The sequence below is a fragment of the Acanthopagrus latus genome, chromosome 11 (assembly GCF_904848185.1).
Source record: "Acanthopagrus latus isolate v.2019 chromosome 11, fAcaLat1.1, whole genome shotgun sequence".
Taxonomy (NCBI): Eukaryota; Metazoa; Chordata; class Actinopteri; order Spariformes; family Sparidae; genus Acanthopagrus; species Acanthopagrus latus.
Genome location: NC_051049.1, coordinates 14,226,783 through 14,248,441, shown reverse-complemented (window position 1 = coordinate 14,248,441; position 21,659 = coordinate 14,226,783). Strand labels below are relative to the sequence as shown.

General features: G+C 42.1%; 1 protein-coding gene across 6 annotated transcripts in view; it reads left to right on the top strand.

Moving 5' to 3' along the window:
• Positions 1–21,659, top strand: part of LOC119028470 (voltage-dependent R-type calcium channel subunit alpha-1E) — a 105,515-nt gene that overhangs the window by 41,354 nt on the left and 42,502 nt on the right. For all 6 annotated transcript variants that reach the window (XM_037114500.1, XM_037114499.1, XM_037114496.1 and 3 more), the window contains exons 4-5: positions 4,225–4,330; positions 4,497–4,636. In XM_037114500.1, coding sequence (XP_036970395.1) covers positions 4,225–4,330; positions 4,497–4,636 — 246 coding nt within the window. The remainder of the gene's footprint in view (positions 1–4,224; positions 4,331–4,496; positions 4,637–21,659) is intronic.

The following is a 21,659-nucleotide window of genomic DNA, read 5'->3' as shown; positions in this document are numbered from 1 at the left end:
ACACGCATGTTTGAAGAATCGAGGCAGAGCGCCAGCGTCACTGTGACTCACAGGACTGCTGACGAGACGCCTCGCTGCTAAAGCTGGTAGACAATCCGTGATCAACGTCACACACCAGAACGGCACAGAGGCGTTTTGTGGTTACTGACACTTGTTGAAGTGTGTAACTTATGCTGAGCTCAGTGTAGATTTTTACTCATTTTTCACGGGGGAGAATTTATTAAAATGTCAAGGGAAGTCAGGAGACGCCAGATATATCAGTCACAACCTGGAGGCCGATAATTCCGCGAGTACACAGAAAAGGCTGCAGTGGCCAAAATCAGTCCTATCAATAGATAGAATTGCCATGTATAAAAGAAGGGGTCTCTCTACAGAGCTCTTTGGCATCTTTCAGCTCATTGTGTTGGTTTTCTGACGCTGCAGTTTTGCTGTTTTGATTCACACTCACAGGTCTCATTGAGTCACTCTTGGCCGAGGAACAGTACAACAACTACCCAGCACAAACGGCAGACAGACACAAGCCAGGGTTTTATCTAAATGTATTAGAAATGTTAAACAAATTTTGAGCAACTCAGCGAAAGAATGATCGAATTGATGCACGTCTTCATCCACTACCCCATCAGGTATTGGGAGTTATTAAAGGAAGTATTGGTAAAAAAAGTAGATTTGAGTCTCAGTCCTAACAGCCGACCCGTGCTTCAATCCAGAAGCGTCAGTTTTCAATGAGCTGGGAATGCGTCCGTCCATCCATCCATTATCTGAAATGGCTTACCCTTTTCAGGGTCACGGGGGGGACTGACATTGAGCGACACCCCAGATAGTCACCAGTTCATCACAGAGCTGACATATAGGGACAAACAACCATCCATGATCACATTCACACCTACAGACAATTTAGAGTAACCCATTAGCCCTAACCAACAGAGACGAGTAGGGAATGAGACTCAGAAATATACTTTTCTTACAAATACAGCTGGATGAGCTAATTCTTCGGTCAGGTGCCATCAAACCTTTGCAGAGAACAGAGCACAATGAGATGATGTCATTAAATGAGTGCCTGCCAAACCTCATGGTAAACAATTATACAGAAAGCACAAATGGTTTGTTTATTTCATGGATTATTTTGAGGAGTCTTTTCATCGCCACACACAAATCTGATGTTTTGGTCTGCCGCCAATGTTGGCATCTCTTCAGTGTTCAAGTCAGATGTTTCATGTACGCCATGAATTGTCCAATAAGTCGGTTTCCAATGTACGTCGTTGAATTTTGTTTTTATGGATACACCAACTTTTCCGTCTCTGCCAAGGTTAAAAACTGTATTATTTATTATTATTCATCATTATTTTTCAGATTGAGTGGACATTTCTGCTTTTCCACTCAAGAGCTTTTATGCTCAAATTGAAAACATACTTAGCATAGCAATCAGGTCAACATAGTTTTAGCAGTTAACTGCTAACGATTCAATTTCCTCCACAAACTAAAAACTAGTGCCAGTTATCTCAGAAGCTAATGGAGAACAAAAACTGAGCTAAGATGAGACTGTTACATATTTGCTGGATGTGTTATAGGTAACTGGTTGCCACATGTTCACCAAATCGACATAAAAAGCAATTAAGGAAAACTGGAACTCTGTACAGACAATTGACAGGTCACCGTTGTTCCATTGCCAAGTGAAAATACAAAGTAACAAACATTTTTTAAATATATTTTCTATAAAAGACATGTGAATATATCACTTTTACTTTCAGACTTAAAACTACTCTGACATGTGGAGCACAGCTGTAGCCTATGTGTGTGTGTGTGTGTGTGTGTGTGTGTGTGTGTGGTGTGTGTGACAGAGATAGTTGTGCCGTCTCGTAGCATTGACTTTTGGCTGGAATAGAAGCCTGTTGCCGTGGATACCTCTGTCTTTCTGTCTTCATTATCTCTCTTTCCTCCTCGTCCTTACCTACCTCTCTCTGTCTCCCCCCCTCGTCCTGTTTGTTGTGTGTGTTTGAGGGAGGCAGGGTGTGGCGACTGGCTGCTGCTGAGGATTCTCTGCGAGCCTAAAGTGACGCTAGTTACTGAGGAGAAGTGAATCAAAACATACATTACACTCCCTAAAAAGGAAACACACGCTTTGAAACAACCCCTCAGCAACGAAACCACTTTTTTGCTCTTTGTTGTCAGGCTCGTTTTCTTCTGTCTGTTGCTCGGAATTTGTGCTTCCAAAAAAAAACCTCTCAGGGATTTAACATGAAATCGCTGAGCCAATCTGTGTACGCAGCCTTGGTTTAAGCAAGAGCGGGCTAGTGGGAGTACGATTGCCTGTTTATTTAGCTTCCCATCACTCACTTGTCCCTGAGTAACCCCGCTGGGTGCAGCTGCCAGCGCAACATCGATGTCAGTCTTACATGGTCTCGTTGCCTCCTCCTCACCTACCCGTTTCGCAAGCCTCTGACTCCCTATATAACCATCATCTGCTCCTCCGCTGATCATCCCCCTTATCACTTTCTCCTGTGTCATTCTTGCCTGTTATCTCTGCCTCCTTCCTCCTTCCGTTCTCCCTCCCTGTCTTCACTCTGCAGATTTAAGCTCCCTGCCTTCCTACCTCTTCTGCAGAAAGGGGGACTGCCCACGCAGAGTATTAGATAAAGAGCACATTGCTGGCTGAGCTCAACCCCAGAGCGGCTTGAACCGACAGCCAGTGCAGGTCCCATGGAACAAGCGGTGAAGCTTGCGAAAGTGACCCTGTTTATAGGATCACATGTCAGACCCTGCCGCTCATTCCTCCGCGATAAACCTTCCGTTGCCTCCGTGTGATTGTGTCGCTCTCTGCTGACCTCAGATAAGGTACAGCCTGGATCTGGTTACGTCTCCGGCCCTGGGGCCTCGAACATGCCTGGTTAATTCGGTTTCATGCAGAGGGGGTTTCAGTGTTAGCCTGTCTGTCTATGCTTACATGACACCGTAATTGCCGCCGCTGGGATTGATTAACTCAATTAAATCAATTAATTTTTTTCTGAATTGTTTCTAGTCGTTGTGTATAGACCTGTCAGTGCTCTGTACGAGAAAGGTTTTTTTGTGCCATGTCTTGCGCTACGCACATTTCCTGTACCGCTACTGTGCTCTGCTGAATAGACGACATCGCAGTCAACTGTGACCCAGAAACATGTCTTCATAGGTTTGACTTTCTGTGGACAATCCACATGTCACTTACATGCATTAATTAAAAGATGAACCAGCCACTACTTAGTGATTTTAGTGTTGTTATACAGGGTGCCTGCAGGTCTATTAAAAGTCACAAAAATTACATTGCAGCCACTGCAGATGTGATCTACTGAACCCATTACATACTAAAACATGTAAATAAAGGTTCCAGGGTTAAAAATACTAGAATTTCCCGTAAAAAATCACTAAATAGTTCTAGATTTGAATAAGCAATTGCCACAAAACTTTTCATCAACTTTAATTTTTCCATCTTTTGATTTCTTTTTGTCAAAATGAGTCAAACTCTTCTGCTTGCGTCCACATTTCTGATGTTCCAAATCTTTAAACCTACCTTTGTCTTTTTACTTCAAACTTGCACTCTCCTGTTGGCAAAATGTCAGTTAACTTAACTCACCCTAATGACCATATTTCTACCTGACACCCAGCTCTGGACGGCTCATATCTACTACACACAGTACACTTGCATGAATAAGGAGAAGGTGGTTTGTCCAAACATCCGAGGAGAAAATGATCTTGAATTTTTAATTAAAGTGTCTGACACCTGAAGACATCCTGTAATATGAAAAGACCAAAACCAACAATGACCTCCTTGTGTGTCCAGAGCCTGATGTAGCTTATTCCTCTGCGCCTTCATTATTATCAAAAACTACTTAAACACATCATGCACAGGGTGACATTTACCTCCATTACCATGAGCATGAGCACAGTAGTTTATTTTGAGCTGATCCCACTTACATCCTGCTGCTGTTAATACTCAGTGAAGCGCACCAAATTGGCAGCTTAAATTAGTGTCGATCCTTTTTGCATAATGTTTGTTAAGACCTGGATGTTGCCTGGATGTTTTGGAAAATAATAAAAGTACTTAGAACATGCTTTAGGGGCTTGGGCTGTGTGGTTTTGATATTTTCAAAGTAAGTCAAGTACAGAATATATCCAGTCTTTTCTTTTGAATTAAGATGCTTTACCGGTTAATCAACATTGTCAGTCGTAAGTTCCTTAACTTCAGCCCTCCACTCCGTTTGAGTACATGATCCTCACCACCATCATCGCCAACTGTATCGTCCTGGCTCTGGAGCAGCACCTTCCTGGAGAGGACAAAACTCCCATGTCTAAGAGACTGGTGAGATACTCACACGTCAGCACATGCAACAGTACTTTTTGCACTTTTCTGTCACCATGATGTGATTACACAAGAAGTCCCAGCTGCCTCTGATGGAGCCTACGGATCCTCAGAAAACCCAGACCTGACACATAAACTTATTATCACTCTTGCTTTGCATTCGCAGGAGAAAACAGAGCCGTACTTCATCGGGATGTTCTGTTTTGAAGCCGGGATAAAGATCATCGCCCTCGGCTTTGTTTTTCATAAAGGCTCTTACCTGAGGAACGGATGGAACGTCATGGACTTCATTGTGGTCCTCAGTGGGTGAGTCGAAAAGTGTGTGCATGTGTGTGTGGGGGTGGGGTGGGGGTGGGGATAGTGGTTCTGTGAGATTTAAAACAACCAGTGTTTTGTGGCTCCCAGTTGTTTCTAGCTGGTTTGGTGGCTCAAGTTTCCACACAAATGAAATGTTCTCGGTCCATTTTGTCACGATGAAGACATGCTGTCTGTCGGACTCCTTATACACAAAAACACATGTCATCAGCCCTCTGATCTTGTAGTTGATTGAGATTAGATTCATTTCAGAAAGCAGTTCACACATGTCTCCAGATGCTGGATGCTGCACCCTTTACTACTGTCCTCATTTAAAGTCTTCATGTGTTTACTATCAGCGCTTCGTTTCCTGTCGAGGGGAGGATCAGAGGGTTAGTGTGTAATATCAGTTTGCATTTTCATAAAGATATGTACATGTGTACATCTGTGTATAACTAGCCCACAGCACAGGAGCTATGTATGGCATCAGTGGTTCTGATAGGGGCATCAGAATCAGTTGCTCACTCCACCTGGAATGACGTTTGTTCTAGTAAATCATAAATAAACTCTCACATGATACTTTTCTTATCAGTCTGGTTTCATCAGATACTTCACCTATTGCTGAATATATCCGTCCATCCTTCTCAGTTTTTATTCTGCCATTTATTAATTCATTCAATACCTAAAAGTTGCTGGAAAAGGTCCACCTAGTGAGACTGTGGCCAAAATCGCACCATCTTCATTTTTCACTTTGTAAACGCTCAATAGTTGAGAGCTTAATTACTAGAAAGCTACAGTTTGAGACACAAATAACTTGCTATCATTGGCTAGAAACAACCTGTTTTTCCCTGAGCAACATGTTGGATGAAGCTGAAGTCGTATTACGAGCAGCTGTGGACTGCTGTGTCACAGCTTGTAAACCGTCACCACACTCATCAATAAACTGGCAGTTGAAGTCCACCTGACTCGTGTCACATTAAAGGGCGTTTTACAGCGGACAGCTTCTCAGCAGAGGCAGGGGCGTCGGAACAGAGCGAAGGAATGTTGTTGGTTTTAAAGGAGGAGCTTGATGAGAGAGCAGATTAACCTCAACACCTCACACCTTCACACACACACACACACACACACACACAAATGAAATATTAATCAATTCACTGAAGTACAAAGGGCGGCAGACAGGGTTCTTAGAGAATTCTACATGATTCGGGCTGTTCAATAATTGATGAGCCGAACTCAGGCTTCTTAACAATACTCCACGCGGTGTTGGAGAGGGGGGGATGGAGAGAGAAGAGAGAGAATGTTGTGGAAGCGGTTCGGAAAGCTTCCTGCCCCTCGAGCCTGTTGAAGAGTTGACGTACGGTCGAGGACGGTCGACCCCGCGACGTGCCGCTGTACGACCAAAATTAGAAGCTTAATTAAAACACAGTGAGACCGACACATGCTAATGGTTCTAATCTCACCTGCTTGAATGAGGACAGGAAATGAACAAGGCCTTCCAGCGCTGTTACAGGACTTTACCTTTTGTGTGAACTCTTTGATTACAGACATGCAGCAAGAAGCAGTGTTTTTGGCTTCTCCTGGTGCAGGTGTCAGCATCATCTCATTAAAACTCAAACGCAAAATTCGCCCATTCATTTGTTTAACTATTATTTGTTGTTCTAAGACAAAACAGTGGCCCTCTCTGGTCCTTTATGTGCCGCTCCCCGTTGTGATTTAGGGAGGAGACGCGCTCGATCTGGACGAAATAGCCTTCCAGGTCTAATTTTATTAATATTCGGCATGATGAAGTGCGCTGCAGATAGAGCCCTCTCTAAATTATCATTCTGGCCACAGCAAAGATAAATGAATGAAAATGTTCCTGCGCCCCCCTCTCTCTCTCTCTTTGAAACACACTCACCTACAGGCCATCACTGGAGGTTTGCAACCTTATTAGCGACTGAATGAAGATTATGATATCTGCTGATACTATTAGCTGAGTCACCAGTTGCTGTCTATCAGTGAGTAATTAGGAGGCTTCTGCAGACTGGAAGGAGAGAGCGTTACAAATATGCAACAGACACAGACCTCCCAACATGTTACCCACACACGGTATGCATGAGAACATTATCATCAGTGTAAGGTTTATTATTAGCATTATTAACAAAAAGCAATACTTGAAGGTAGGAGCACTTCCTATACTTACTTTGTAAGATGTGGTGCTCGGAGAAAAAAATCAAGGCACTCGCTTTTTGAAACAACAAGAAGGCCTTAAATGTCACAGTATGGTTATGTTAGACCTTAAATCCAACTGTGACAGCATCAAGCCTCCCTCTCTGGCACCAAATATATTTGCATGTAGAGTTATTTGTCCATCTGTTCTCATATTGGCTTGTCAAGCATTTTATAACGCTGTTGAACAAAATCCATTTCATCCATGAAAGTGCAACGAAACATTTTAGTTGCATTTAAAATTGCCAGGGGGGACATTTAGATGAAAGCGCGAGTGAGAAAAACGACTAAACCCAAGGGCTGAACAGCAGCAAAAAGATCTGAAAAGATCCTATTGGAGAGTCAAGTTAAGTCAATTCTACATATTTAGGGGCATTTTTTGATGCATTTATTTTAAGTGAGAGGAGCGAGATGATGGGGAATAAGGACAGACAGATGGGGAATGATGTGAAACAAAGGTGGTGGTAGAAGAGACTGTAGTACAAGTTGTGCTCGTAAAAATGAAACTCTTTGTGTTGAGATTTTGAACAACCATTGATGATAGAAACCCAAACCCCAAAGTACTGTTTTTAAGTATAATTTTGAGGGTTCCTATGTAATGTCCTCCTTAGATAGGGAGGACCTCCCCTGGAAAACAGCAAGAACTGTCTGAGGAAGGACCCCTCTGCTACAGAGGAGAGATACTGTGTTAAAATGATACTGTATAGACACAGCTGACAGAAGTATCAATAGAAAATAGAATCACAATGTGGGGAAACAGAATTACAAGTGTATACAGTGTTGACATGAAAAATAAGGGTCAGAGAAGATATGAAGCAACTTCAGCTCACAAGGCCAATTGTGCAGTGTGATTACGGGTCACCTAAAAAAGGCGACTACACTGAGTCACCAGTGTATTAGTTATACCTGTGTAATCCAATGCAATTCGGCACAATCGCCTCGCAGCAAATCCTGTCATCTGTGACGCTTATAATGTGCAGGTTTGTTAACATTGTGTCAGAGAAGTGTAGCCTGCCCTGAGCTGACTCAGACATTACAGAGTGAGTCAGGCAGGAACCCCACTTTAACCGCAATGACAGACTTGGTTATTGTGGCGGAGAGTTAAAGAGATATTTATAGTGTTTGTCTTTACATAATCAACCAAAGGGTTGTCAAGTTTCGTAAATGGAGCCTCATAAAGTGAATTTAATTTCCAGTTTAGGGTGACATCCTTTATTAATGTTGTGTTAGTGGGAGGTTGTGACTCTTCCAGTCATGTTAATCTGTGTGCCAGAGTGAGGAACATCTTCTTCAGTTGTCAAGGAAAGCCCTGCAATGCTGTATTCTTCATGGCTGCAGACGTTGGCTTCAGGTGGAAATGGCTAACTTGGTTAGAAATTGTTGTGAGGTGGACTTACGCACCTTCGGTTTCTTGTCCAGTGCAGGCTCTCTGACGAGTTAAATAAATCTGACGTTAGCCCCCAAGATGTCTGCTTTAAAAATACAGGTTGCATTTTTTTTCATCACTCGCCACTGATCTCTGCCTCTCTCAGACAAACATGTTGATTAAACATAAGCAATGTCAGCTTAACAACCAACCGAAGAAGAAGAAGAAGAAGCAGAAGAAGAAGCTCCTCCTCCTGACAAACTCCTGATTATGCTCTGTCCCTAATGTCCACATCGCACTGCATCTTAAAATCAAGAAATTCCCACACTTCTAGGAGATAATGTGTACATTTTGAACTTGAATTTTAATTTTGAAGTCTGTCCTGTCCCAGTGCCCCAAATACTGACACTACTAGATCAGGTTCCCCCATGTGTCCCAGACTATCAGTCAGACATTTAAATATAAAGTCCCACAAGCTGTATAATTTTGGGCACGGCCAGAACGTGTGCCCTGACGAGGCAGCAGGTATTGCAGAAACGTTTTGCCCGTGGACGCAAAAACACGCGACTGTTAGCTGAGTCCACAAAGCATGTGAACCCCTCCGCAGTGGATACTCCTGACTCACTCAATATTAAGTGTGAACACATATAATTATGGAACCATTTGCTAACAGCGTCGACGCTGGAGGCAATGATTAGCTCAGCGATCTGCCTTGGTGTTTCAAGATGGCCTGTGTTACACAGAGAGAGCGAGTGGGAGGCTGGTATGAAAAACCAGATGGTACTTGCTGTTTCCTTTAAGGCTGTTATCGTGTAGCCGAGGACTGATGTGACTGAAATTCAAACAGAGGGGCTTTCTCAGGTCGTCACACATGCCACACCAACCAGCCACCAAGGCTAAAGTTGTGAAGGAAAGTCCAGAGGGGGGCGAAAAAACATGACAGGAGGGAAGCAAAGCAGAGAATAGAGAAGAGATAAAGCTGGAGGAAGTAAGAAGGATGCCTCTAAGCGTAATCGTACGTACTAATTGGCACCTTGGCAGTCGCATTCGCTGGCAAGCCCTCCATTAGACTGGCAACAGTTGGCAGAGGGAGACGCCCACCAAGGGATTGTGTCACCACGATGTGCCAGACACTTCGCGGGGGACATGGAGCGAGAGGGGGAGAGATGGGGTTAGCTCAGAGGGAGTTAATGGGCGTAGTGAAGAGGAGGCTGGGAAAAAAAAAAAAAAGAGCATTTCAACCTTTTCTTTCAGAGAACTTCAAGAACACAGACGTGTCTGAAAAATCTGTTGTTCCTCTCAACGCTGGATACTAAGTTTATTCTGCCATTGTATCAAGTGAATACCAAAGAAGTTACATTTCAGATCACAAAAGAGAACGGAAGGAAAATCGATCAGGCAAACTCGTGAACAGAGGAGAGGGGAAAAAAAAAAAACAGACTTTAATGAGAAGCTTGTAATTGGAAAAGGCAAAGAAAACAGAGAGGAGAGAGATGGATGCTGAGAGGATTAGATGACACAACAAGGCTTCAATCTCGCCCGTCTCCAGAGAACGTTGAGAAATTTGAGAGGTTTGTTTGTCATGAAGTTGTTAACATAAAGCTAAAGACAAAGAGTCTTTTCGTCTGAATGTGCACGATTTTTAAAAAAAGGCCTCAAGCATTCACTCCTCATTTTGCTGCGATTAAACTGTTTAACAAGTTAAACTTGCCGAATGTGAGAATATATATTTTTATCTGTTTACAATTTTCTATTCTAAAGCATTTTTATACAAAGTAATTAGTAGAGTGAGGACAGGAAGAGGAGAGAAAGGGATGGGAGATGGCCTGCAACAAAGGCTCCCATGGACTTTGAGGACACCCCGAGAGCCTGGATTTTAAAAAGTAAATCAGATAATCCGCTCAGTGAAACAGCAAAAATCCATTCTCTCCCTATGTTACCGCTGATTTAATTTATTCTTTAGCTGCTTTGGAATCAATTAAAAGCGACAGTCTCATTTTTTTAAAGTTCTGTATTTTAATCTTTGGTGCATGCCTTGTCATCTGGCTAACATGAGATGGAGTTGGTGGAGTCGTCTAGGACCTTCTACGCCACCAGTATTAATCACCAGAGAGGCAGTGTCCTCTTGTGAACAGATACTGTAGATGCTGCAGCCATCCGTCTTTATTCCTCACTGGGTGTCAAAACTGGACCATTCCAACTCAACGCTAACATGAGAGCTTCTCATCGATCACACCCCTCCTGATATCAGCCTGAAAGACAAATACAAACAAAAATATGATTTTCATAGTACGGGACTTTTTTTTTTTTACTGACACTGTTCATTTATCATTCAACTAGCTTGATTCCATAAATCCTAAATAAAGGCATCAAAAATAAAGTGACAGAGGAACAACCTCAATGACAGAAAGGCGTCACCACTTGCTTTGTGTCCGTAAGCAAATTATCCGTCTGTAGGCTGTTTGTAGATCATACACCTCCTCTATAATAGAGGCTTTTTAATATTCATGTGTGTGTGTGTGTGTGTGTGTGTGTGTGTGTGTGTGTGTGTGTGTGTGTGTGTGTGTGTGTGTGTGTGTGTGTGCATTCGTGTGTGTGAACCAAATGTGCCACTACTGCATGTCTTTTAGCCAACAGCACCTTCTGTCTGTTTGGCAGTCATACACCTGGTAGAACTGTCACACACACGCACACGCACACACACACACACACACACACACACACACACACATGCACACATGCACACACACACACACACACACAGGCTGATACTTTAAAACACACACATGCAGATACACAGACAGACCTGTCCTCGCCAATCTTATTTCCCATCTGTCGTCTGATCGATTGATGAGTTCAGACACAGCCGGGGTGGATATGTCCCCCTGAGCTGTTACCGTGGTGACTGAGGACCCCGCCCCAGGTCAGGCTGTCACTGGCTCCAGTCCTGCTGCTTCCCCGGTCAATGTCACTACAATTACACAAAAACACGATAGATTTCCTCATTGTGCGGTGGGGGAATGTGCTTATACACCTCCTTTCTGCATGTGTGTGTTTGTGTGTGTGTGTGCGTTTGTCAGAACAAGCCATCACTTCACTTTCACTTTTCAACATCTTTTTTTTTTTTTTTTACAAATCAAACCAAATGAAACATGAATATGTGCGTAAGAAAGAGAGCGTGTAGCGAGTGACATCCTCTGAGTAAAAGTGGTGTTTTAGCTGTGACCCTCAATTAAGTCAGTGAATAATGATGATGGTGTCGAGGGGAAATGACAGCCTAACAAGCTCACTCTCTGTCACTGCATGCCCTCCCTCTCGTTCTCTCTCTCTGTCTTTCTAAAAAGGCTGAGTGGGCCGTGAAACATAGACGATGTCGAGGGCCTTTATGCAGTCTGGTCTGGTTTCTGAACAGAGAAGATGAGGTGCTGCACTGAGATGAAAGCGCTCCTGATGTCAGCTTCAGCCCAAGTCAAATTAAATGAAGAACAAAAGAGCGCTGAGCGGAATTTCTCTTGAACGTTCCTCAATTCTCTCTTCAAATTGGACTTCAGTTAGACTTCCCTTTTGTGAGAATTGTATTTACACATGGAGAAAATGGCATTGGCAAACACGTCATTTGTTCCTGAACAGACTCTGTTAAGAAAACACACGGGGGAACACGGTTCCCACAACTTTAATTACTGCTGAATCTAGTCAGATGGAGTTCTGAATGAAATTACATGTTTCAGAGGGCAGGTGTCAGCGCTGGGCAGGCTGCACTGTACTCCGCACAACCAGTCAGAGTTGTAAAGACGGTGTTCTCCTCACAGTGAGACAGGCTGATGTTCACATCCTGCGCCGGATTCATTACAAAGTATCACATGATGTGTGTCATCTGGATTTCAGGAGACGTTCTGACAGTCGTATGCAAATAGAGTCCTGTGGGGCCAAATCTGGCTGCTGAAACAACATTTTTGCCCGGATAAAAGTCTCACTACATCAAACCTTTAAAGCGGTCGTCCACCATTTTGGGGACATTTGGCAGCAGTGGCAGAGCAACAATGGACAAAACCATATAAGACACAGGATAAGTTGAAGCTGTGGTAAATTTCCACTATCAGGGTAATCCTGGATAACCTCACATCAGTGACAACATCCTTTCGCTAAAAAGGATGTTCAAGAGCCGTGTGTCCTGTCTGTGATGCAACAAAAACATTTGTTTGTGCACAAAATGTAAAGTAAAGTGATTCCAGTATGTTTAAGTGACATTTGAAATCAGTTGACAGTTATCGGGATAACATTGTTAATTGTGGTAATCGAGGAATACCTACCGTATCTTTTTCCATCCACTTTTCCTCTGCTTTTTTCTTTTTCCATTTGCTTCCTCGCTTATGTGACAGTTTGGTGCTTGTATTGGTAAAACAAATGGATACAATTCAAATCAAATCAGCTGTTGTCTTCCATACCACAGAGAACACAGCTGAGAACTGTGGCTCATTGCTCGATCTAATTGCTTCTGTCAACAAAAATGTGAAAACAAATGCACGACCAAAGGTTCAAACTTTTCATCTTGATTCTGAATTAAGATAATTGCTCCTTACTGGTGCTAAAGTCAAAACACAGTGGGATGCAATATTTACATGTCTGCCGGTTTATTGTTTTAGCCAGCGCTTCTGAGAAGCATCAGAATCAAGTATCAGCGTCGTTGGAGAAAAAGAAGCTTGTGCCCTGTTGAAGCCACAGTTTCTTTGCAAACAGTCCACAAGGCAGTCTCAAGCAAGGCTAATTTAGAGAGATTGTTTTTGGACTTTTTGCGACAGCAGCTAACACTCATGTGCGTCTCCTCTCTCTACCTGGTTACAGGCCAAGGATGTTGAGAATTACTGGAGCGGCTCTGACAAGCAGCGAGATTGAATGGATGAGTGTCCAGAGGGGAGGGATGTTAAGTGCACCAGAGAGAGAAATTCAAGACAGCAGATCCAGTGTGGAGTGCTTCTTGGTCCAGTCTGCTGTTATCAGTGGCAGGACATGAAGTCAGATTTAAGGCAAAAAGTGATCTATTGTGGGTTTTTTAATTTGCACCAGTGCTGTCAACGAGATCACTGCAGAATGCAGTCAAACAGCAAAGCTCACCAATAGCTTCAGGCCATGTCCACATATATACGTAGTGTTTCTTAAAATAAAGCTTTCCCTGTTGGTTACAACCATTTGTACACATGTAACCAGTGTGTTAGGTCAGTGTAAAGGTCGTTTTCAGTGTTATCCTCTTTAAAAAATAGATTTTTGGAACCAATGACGCAAACGCGCATTCACATTTTTATCAAGTCTTATCAGCGTCATTGGCAAATGTGAACTGGGGTCATATGTGCATTGATGGGATGGATGTTTTTTACCTAGAAGTAACTGTTGTTGTTTCCGTGATATCACGATGATCCAGTCCATAGGCCTCAATCTACTCAATCTAAAATGGCACTGATAATAAATTATGCAGAAACTATTAAGCTGAACTACACAAATGGAGCATGTTTAACTTCGAGTGGTGTCGAGTGGTCTCAGCAAACTTACATTTGTGCTCAGTGTGCTCAGATCCCTCGTCTGCATCGGGTGCTCTTACTCTGTTATGATTTGTAGATAATAAAGGCGATAATATAGTCCGAGGCAGACATTGAATAAAGCACAGGGGTCGCCAGAGGAGGTCGTCACGTTCTGTCAGTGTCACCACAGAGTCAGCGCTGAAGCGGCTTCTTGAGCAGTGCTGCTGTCAACGTCGTATCGTTGCCAACAAGCAGCGTGTTGCTTTGGCTTTCACTGGTCGCAAGAGACAGAGGAGAGACGAAATATGCATTCACATTAAATTATATTTATTTATAGATGATATTGTTGATACATGTGATCATGACACGTATTGTCTCTAGATGGTTCGATCAAAACTTTAGTAACTATAAATTTACCGTCTGGTGATCATGATTATTAGTAAAGTGTTACAGAGGATCAGGATACTTCCTCCATTTCTGCTGAGAATCAAAATCCTCTAAACACCAAAAACAGCTGAGTCCAAATTCTTTCTTTTCTGTTCAGCTTGCTTTGCTATTTATTTCATTATATGTTTTATATATGTTTTATATATGTTTATGTTTTTCTCAACCTTTGGCTTTATGATTCAGCAGTGTTCTCGCCTTTCCTGTGATAAGGCTTATTAAGATGAATAAAGCATGGAGGAAGTTTTGTTGTATTATTACTTAACGTTCTGATTTTCAATTTTATCTGCTCTCTTGTATGCTGTTTGTGAACTTTGTGGCCTGAGGAGTTTGTACGCCAACAGCTCATCTCTGCACAGCACTAAATTAACATTTCACACTCACTCACCCTCTATCTTTATCTTTCCCTCCCTCCCTCCCTCCCTCTGTCTCTCTTTCAACAGATGGCTAATATATCATTTACTCAAATTAATTACTCATTCTGCCAAAGAGCAAACATTTTAGCTAACTGACACAAACCAACGTGCACGCCGATACTCAACTGATTCACATTAAGCCAGGCCGGAGTCTCAGGCTGTTGATATTAGGAGAAGTAACATTTGATCTTGCATAACAACTTGAATGTCTTGAGTGTAAACGTAGGGGGGGTTCAGTGTGTGTGTGTGTGTGTGTGTGTGTCAGGGAGAGTAAAAAGGATGAGGGGGGAGTTAAAAATGAGAGAGAGCGCACTGTAGGAGGCAGAGAGGCTTATATTAACCAAACCATCCAGAGCCGCACTGTAGGAGTTGCTCCACACAATTCCTTATGCTGTCAAGACAATCTGCTGTACACACACACCACCCACTGTACTGTGGGCCACCACAGCAGTTATACTAATTCATCGTCCTGCAGAATCAGGTGGGAAGTGTGTGAATTCTCACTGCGTGTTGAGAGCAGCTGCCTGCTTCTTATAACTCAACAAACTTTATCAGGGCTCCAAAGTGAAATTCTGTCTTTAAATCAATGGATTTTTCTGGAAAACGACCACAATACCTAAAGGATCAGTCCACCCAAAGAAGAAAATTCATTAAAGCCACTGATGGAAAGTCGGATGAAGCTTAGTAGTCCACGAAACATCTCTGGAGCCTCACAGAAAAGCAGTGTCCTCCTTAACATCTGAAGTAGATAGGGACATTGAAATGTAGAAAAAAAAATGAAATGAAATTTTTTTTGAAGTGCTCCACATGGTTCATCTAACGTAACCCAAAACCACCCTTGATGTAAAGTCAAACTCGTGCACACACTTCAGGCAGGCTGCGTGCTAACTTTTAGCTTAGCAGCTACAGTGAACTGGCTTTAAAAAGCACACATCAGAGAGGGGATCAGTAGGTAATAACTTCATTTTCATGTTTGGGCAAACTTATTCTTTGATGTTCACTTAAGCAACTATTTCGAGCCAGAAAAAGTTACTGATGGACACAAACCGAGTTCTGGAACTACTGCCGATATCATCAGTCAGAAGTGACTGTGGCCCTGAGGTTAGAATGCTCTCTGTCATATGTAGGAGCCTTTGTGGCAGATTTTCCAGTCTCTTCTGTTTGAGGGAAGTGGAGCGATTTATGATAATAAAAATCATTGAATACAGCCTGAAGCATGAAAAGATATCAAGACGAACAGTGGAGGATGCTAATAAATCACCGTGTAACAGCAGGATATAATAAAACATATAGATAAAAACAATAACTTAAAAACCCTCAACAGGGTGGAAAGTTGACGCCTGAAGACAAAGAAGAAAAAAACGGCATCATTCATTGGCGTTAAATCCATCCATCCAGAGTGCTTTATTAATATATTCTTTCATGGTAACAAATGCTAAAAAAACCCAGACCAGAGAGATAAACGTCCTCTGCACTAATGTTTGCTTTCACCTTTAGTCTGTGATCATACTGACGCAGTTTATATCCACATGTTTCTTCATGTTCACTCTCTGCTTTAAAGACCTTTCTATTTAATATTATATCAATACAGTTGAGCTCTACCATCTCATGGTGTCTGTTGCTGGATCCTCTCTGCCTGATGCAATTTGGTGCAAGTCATGCCACTGGATTGCGCACACTGAAGCGTGTTGTTGCTTTTTATTCACTGGAAAACCTCCGAGAAGTTAAATTTACAAGAGCTAATAACAATATCAGGATCATCTCTATTTGCAAATCACCAGATAGCCTCTAAAGAAGTCCTCCAGCTGACCTTCACACATAAAATCACCAGAATAGTCTGTTTTCCCTGTAGATGGATCAAGGTTATGTGTGTGTTGGTTGGTTGGTTAGTTGGAGCAGGATTAAACAAAAACTGCTGTACAGATGTACATGAAACGTGGATGGAGGATGGCTCTTGGCCCAGAATGGACCGCATTAACTTTTGGTTTTGATCGAGTCAGTATTTCTTACTTTCTTTAATGTTGCAAAATAATATGTTTTTCAACACTTTTGATGATTTCTCAGAGAATAACGCATAGATGTCACGATTTTTAGCGGTGTTTAACAGTGTCTAATTGTGAATACAATAGGGGCTGTTGGACCTTGGCAGAGTTATCTAGTTTGACGTGCCATTTCAGGAAAACACAGGTTTAATCTGTTACTTCTGATAATTGCTAGATTTCATTTACATGAGCCAGCATCGGGGCCCTACATTGTGCACGCTGGTTCACTAGGACACTTAAAGACCTCGCACACCCACACAGATGTTTTTTTTTGGAGTGAAAACACCTGTGTGGATGCCATGTGAGGAGGAGTGAGGGGGCTTTAATGGAAGAAAACCATGATTAATGTTAGTAACGCCTTTGATTTTCAAGCTGTGATCAACTAAAGTGTATGAAGCTACAACAGTTTCTTGGGGCCTTTCAGCCAACAGTGAATGTGCTGTTGTTTTGTTCGTTTGATATATTATAGTCCGTATCATGTCAGTGCCACTTCTCTTTACAAATCACTGGTTCTCAGTGTATTTGCTTGTGAACACAACCACTGCTCTCACTCCACCACAGCATGCATTTTCACAGCGTCACAGTCATTCAGGGAAAGAGCAATTTTCTCTTTGTTTGATCTGATTCAGTCCATTTAATCGTAAGCTGTTTCACAAGATAAAAGTAACGGTGAGAGGACATTCAGAAATGTTTTTTATTATATTAACATCTTGTGATACACAAACCTGTTTTTGCTGAGAACCAGTGGAGTAATAATAACACCACTACAATAGCCAGGTGTGCTTATATCATATTGGTTAGCAGCTTGACAGTGACACGGAGCATAAGTCACAACGTTATCAGTATCACAGCATGACGGCTGTCATGACAGATTTGTCACGCAGTGGAAAGCTGTCAGTTCTGCACGGTATGTCAGTGTTACTCACTTACCATGGCTGACAACTCTGACCGAGGCATCGGCTCAGCTCACAACACAGTGTTTCTCACTGAACGCCTGCAGACATGAGAAGCTGGACAAAGATGTGACAGCCAGAGGTGACTAAAAGCGACTTTATTTACTTGTGGAAACACCAGGCACCTGTCAGACAGGTGTTCAGATGAGGAAGGTACCACAAGGATTCACTCAATCCGAGAGGCTCTCATCCCCAAAAAAGCCTAACACAGAGTTTTGTTGACTGTTTAGTATGGATGTGTGAAATGTATTACTGTAATTTTACAGTAAATTACTGACTAACAATTAGAGTAAATTCACAGTTGTATACTGTAATTATTACACATTTGTTTTTAAATCACAGTATATTTTTTTACAATGAAAATACAACATTTTATTGTGAAATTACGTAATTAAAGACAAGCATCTGATGATATTGATAAGCATCTGTAGTTTTTATAAATATACAAATAGAGTTACAGTAAATTTACGGTAATACTACCACAGTGTACTGGGCTTTTAAATTAACCCAACACCATTTTGCTTGTTAGCATTTTAGCCTGTCAGCTTGTTGTTGCATGTGTACCTTGTTGGACCACTTGTTAGCATGCTGTTAGCCTTTTAGCATGTTACCTCGTTTTAAAAAGACTAAATTACCATATAATGCTGTAAACTAATTACAGAATTTCCTTGTCATGTAGCATTTTTACTTTTCTTCAGGGTCGCTGCTTAGATTCATATTCACAGCAGCTTACTGTAATATTCTAAATAATTGCCCGTAAGTAAAATTACAGCAGTTGACTGTGAGAATTTACTGTGAAAACCTGGTGTTTGTTAGCTGTGTAAAACTGGATTCTGAAATGTTTATCAATGAAGCAACATTAAAAATAATTGAAGCTACAGATAATAATGTTTTAAAAACCCAAACGCCAGCAGAAGGAACAATCTGCATTTGACATTTAGTCTGCTATCATCATAACCTCAGTGAATAAATGGTGTTTATTACCACGAGTGACTCCATGAGATCATAAAATAGCCCTAACCTAACACAAACATTAAACAGATAAATGAATAGTTCTACATGAGGGAGGAGGGAAACTACAGGGAGGAAACAAACTGTCTGCCAAATGTTTCATTTGCCGCCAAATCAGCCATGTGTTGTTCTTCCTTTGGCTGATTTACATCTGCCAGTTTCCGTGGCCAACCTTCACCGTCCTCATCTCTGTCATATGTGCCGAGTCCAGACGGCAGCAGTGTGTAGAATAAATGTCATAATGATGACTGCAAAGCAATGTGAAGGAGGGAGTGAAGGTTATTTTATTTTTTAAGCAGTATCTGCATAGAAATTCATTCATTCAATTCTCATTTTTATCTGTTTATCTTTCTTTGATAGAGAAAAATGTTCCAGTTTCAGACAATGATAGCCTTCGAGAGGCTTGTTTAACCAAGAGGTCAATGAGAAATCAGACAGGAGGAAGCAAGTAAACACCGTCTTCATTGTTGCGTGTGAGGAGTACCAACTGAGAGAGGAGAAGGGAGAGGTTGGACTCTCAAATTGTTGACTGGCAATCAGACCAGAGCAGGTTTCACCAGAAGGGACGGGACAAAGAAGAATCCCAGACGCTTCTTGTGGCGCATAAGCGAAAATTGAGAGCGATCATTTTTGTACGCATCCGTGCATTGTTTTGTAGGAAAATGATACACCTTCTGCCTTACCTGCTGTATATTGTATTAGTGTAACTCTAAACTAATCCACAGTGTACTGACACTGAGCCAATACCAAGACTTAGAGGGTGTCTGACCAAAACCGAGACCAAGGCAGGACAAGACTGAGTCAAGACCAAGAACGGTAGGAGGCATTTTTCTTTGCTGTCTATCAGCAAACAAATACAGACTTTCACAGAAGAGTTGAAAGCAACATAACCGCTTTTAATCCACACCACTCATCCATGTTTTACCATCTACCTAACCAACTATTTTTTCTTGCAATGATCAGGTGTTCTCTGAAACTCTTGCCCTCCAATAGAAACCAGCATTAAGTACAAAAGGTATCAGACAATTCACTGATATCCTTGCAGTTGGGGTTTTGAATGGTAGAGGAAATAATGCTCTAGTCCTCAATGTCTTGAGACCAAGATCAATCTCTGGTACTACAACACTACGTTTTATGCTTTAATGGCTCAGACAGTCACAATATATGTGAATTTGTTATCCTCTTCAGCACCATTGACAGCTCTTCGCATGTACTTACGCAGCATCAGCTTGAGAGAAGAATAGTCAATATGTGAAGCAAATACATTTTTATTTGGTATTTTTCCCATGAATTGCAAAGCTGTGATAGAAACCCCATCCACAGATGGAAACATTTTATGTCCAAATTGGCTGTGCAGGCTGCCTCTGCTTTATTAGTGTGACGGGGAGATTGACCTCCAGACAGCCACACAAGAGCGTCACAGACAGAGAACTGGCTGCAGACTTTATCTTCAGCTCTTATCTGCAAGTGTGCACACATTGGATCTTTGCACTCCGACTTAAACAGGCAATGCTCAGAAGTCAGCGAAAAGGAATTTTTTTGAGTTTTGCATATAATGGTTGACTTCATGAACATCCCTTTCTTCAAAACTGCTCCACAAGCGTTCGTCATGGTGAAAACAGGGCCCAGGACATCCACTGAATAACAGAGGGCTAAATGAGGAAGCCATTTTTAGCCCCTCTATCCCCCGGTCTCCATAACAACTAAAGAGCAGCCAGGACTGACTAATGGTCTGAAGAAATATTGAGAGATGGAGGAAGTGGGGGGTGAAATGACAGAGGTGGCTGAAAGGCAGCAGAGGGAGGGATCAGAGTAAAAAGGGGGGGGGGGGCTGGCGAAAAGGAAAAAGTGAGAAGAAATTAAGTGATTTTGGTGAAAAGGGGGGAAAATCCAAAGGGGAGTGGTGAGAGGTGTGAAACTCGTGAGGATAATTCTATTTCTATATTTGTGTGGATGAAGGGGAGCTATTTCAGTCTTTCTCTCCCTCTCTCTGTCTTTCTTTCTCCTCTTAATTAAATAAGATGACGCTGAGTCTCCGAACACTACAGACGGGACTAATTCTCACCGCTGTATCACAGGAATGTAATTGGGCCTGTTTCTCCAGCTGTGTGATGATCAAGTGTGCTATCATGTCAATGCAAATGACTGCGCACAAGGACGGTTCTTCATCCCTCTACCGTGCAGAGATCATGTGTTTACAGAGCTGCGATCCTTCACGTAATTTGCCTTTAATGCCTTTCGTAGTAACCAAAGCAAATAATCACAGCGTTACGTGATGCGTTTTTCAGGGTCAAGGGGAGGTTGAGCCGATCCCAGCTGAAGTCGCCAGTTCATCACATAAAGGGACAAACAGCCACTTACACTGACATTCAGACCTATGGACGATTAAGTTTGACCAAGTTTTTTTGCATGTCTTTGGACTGGACAGACACGGGGAGAACATGCAAACTTTTTTTGCACTGGGACCCCAAAATACTCTTTTCCCATAAGTTTACATTGTGAAAGAAGCGACTATTAAACTGAACATATTTTTCAGAGCGTCACAACCCTCCGCAAAATGACTCTTTTTCGCCATAATAATTTTAGCCATTCAGTTTGATAATATTCAGAGTCTAGAAGAGCTACCCAATTAGATTATTTTGTTTCCATTGTTAGAGGGGCAGCAAGATCTGGTTAATTTTATACCCAGGAAGTCGAGCTTTTTTGGCTTCATGCACCACTGAGGAGCTTTCATAGCAATGAACGGGGCTCCGCCTCCGAAAGCTGATTCCAGATTATAATTGTTAAATCCGTGGTTACAGCTGAGCTCAGGGAACGTCATCAAGGTTTACATCCCACCCTGTCACAAGCCTCTCGTTTATGACTAGATGCTCGCTCCCTTCTGCACAGTCATACAGCTGGTGGGTCTACTTTGGTTGAAAGAAGGTAAAATATAAATATGAAATATGTTTCTATGTGTATGAAATATGAATATGAAACTGCTCACAACAAGATCTGTAGATGAACTACTACTTTGTGTTTTAGAGGGGAGGAGGGGTGTATCCTCTGATTCCCTGACTTCAAAGTCTTGCGGCTCCATCCT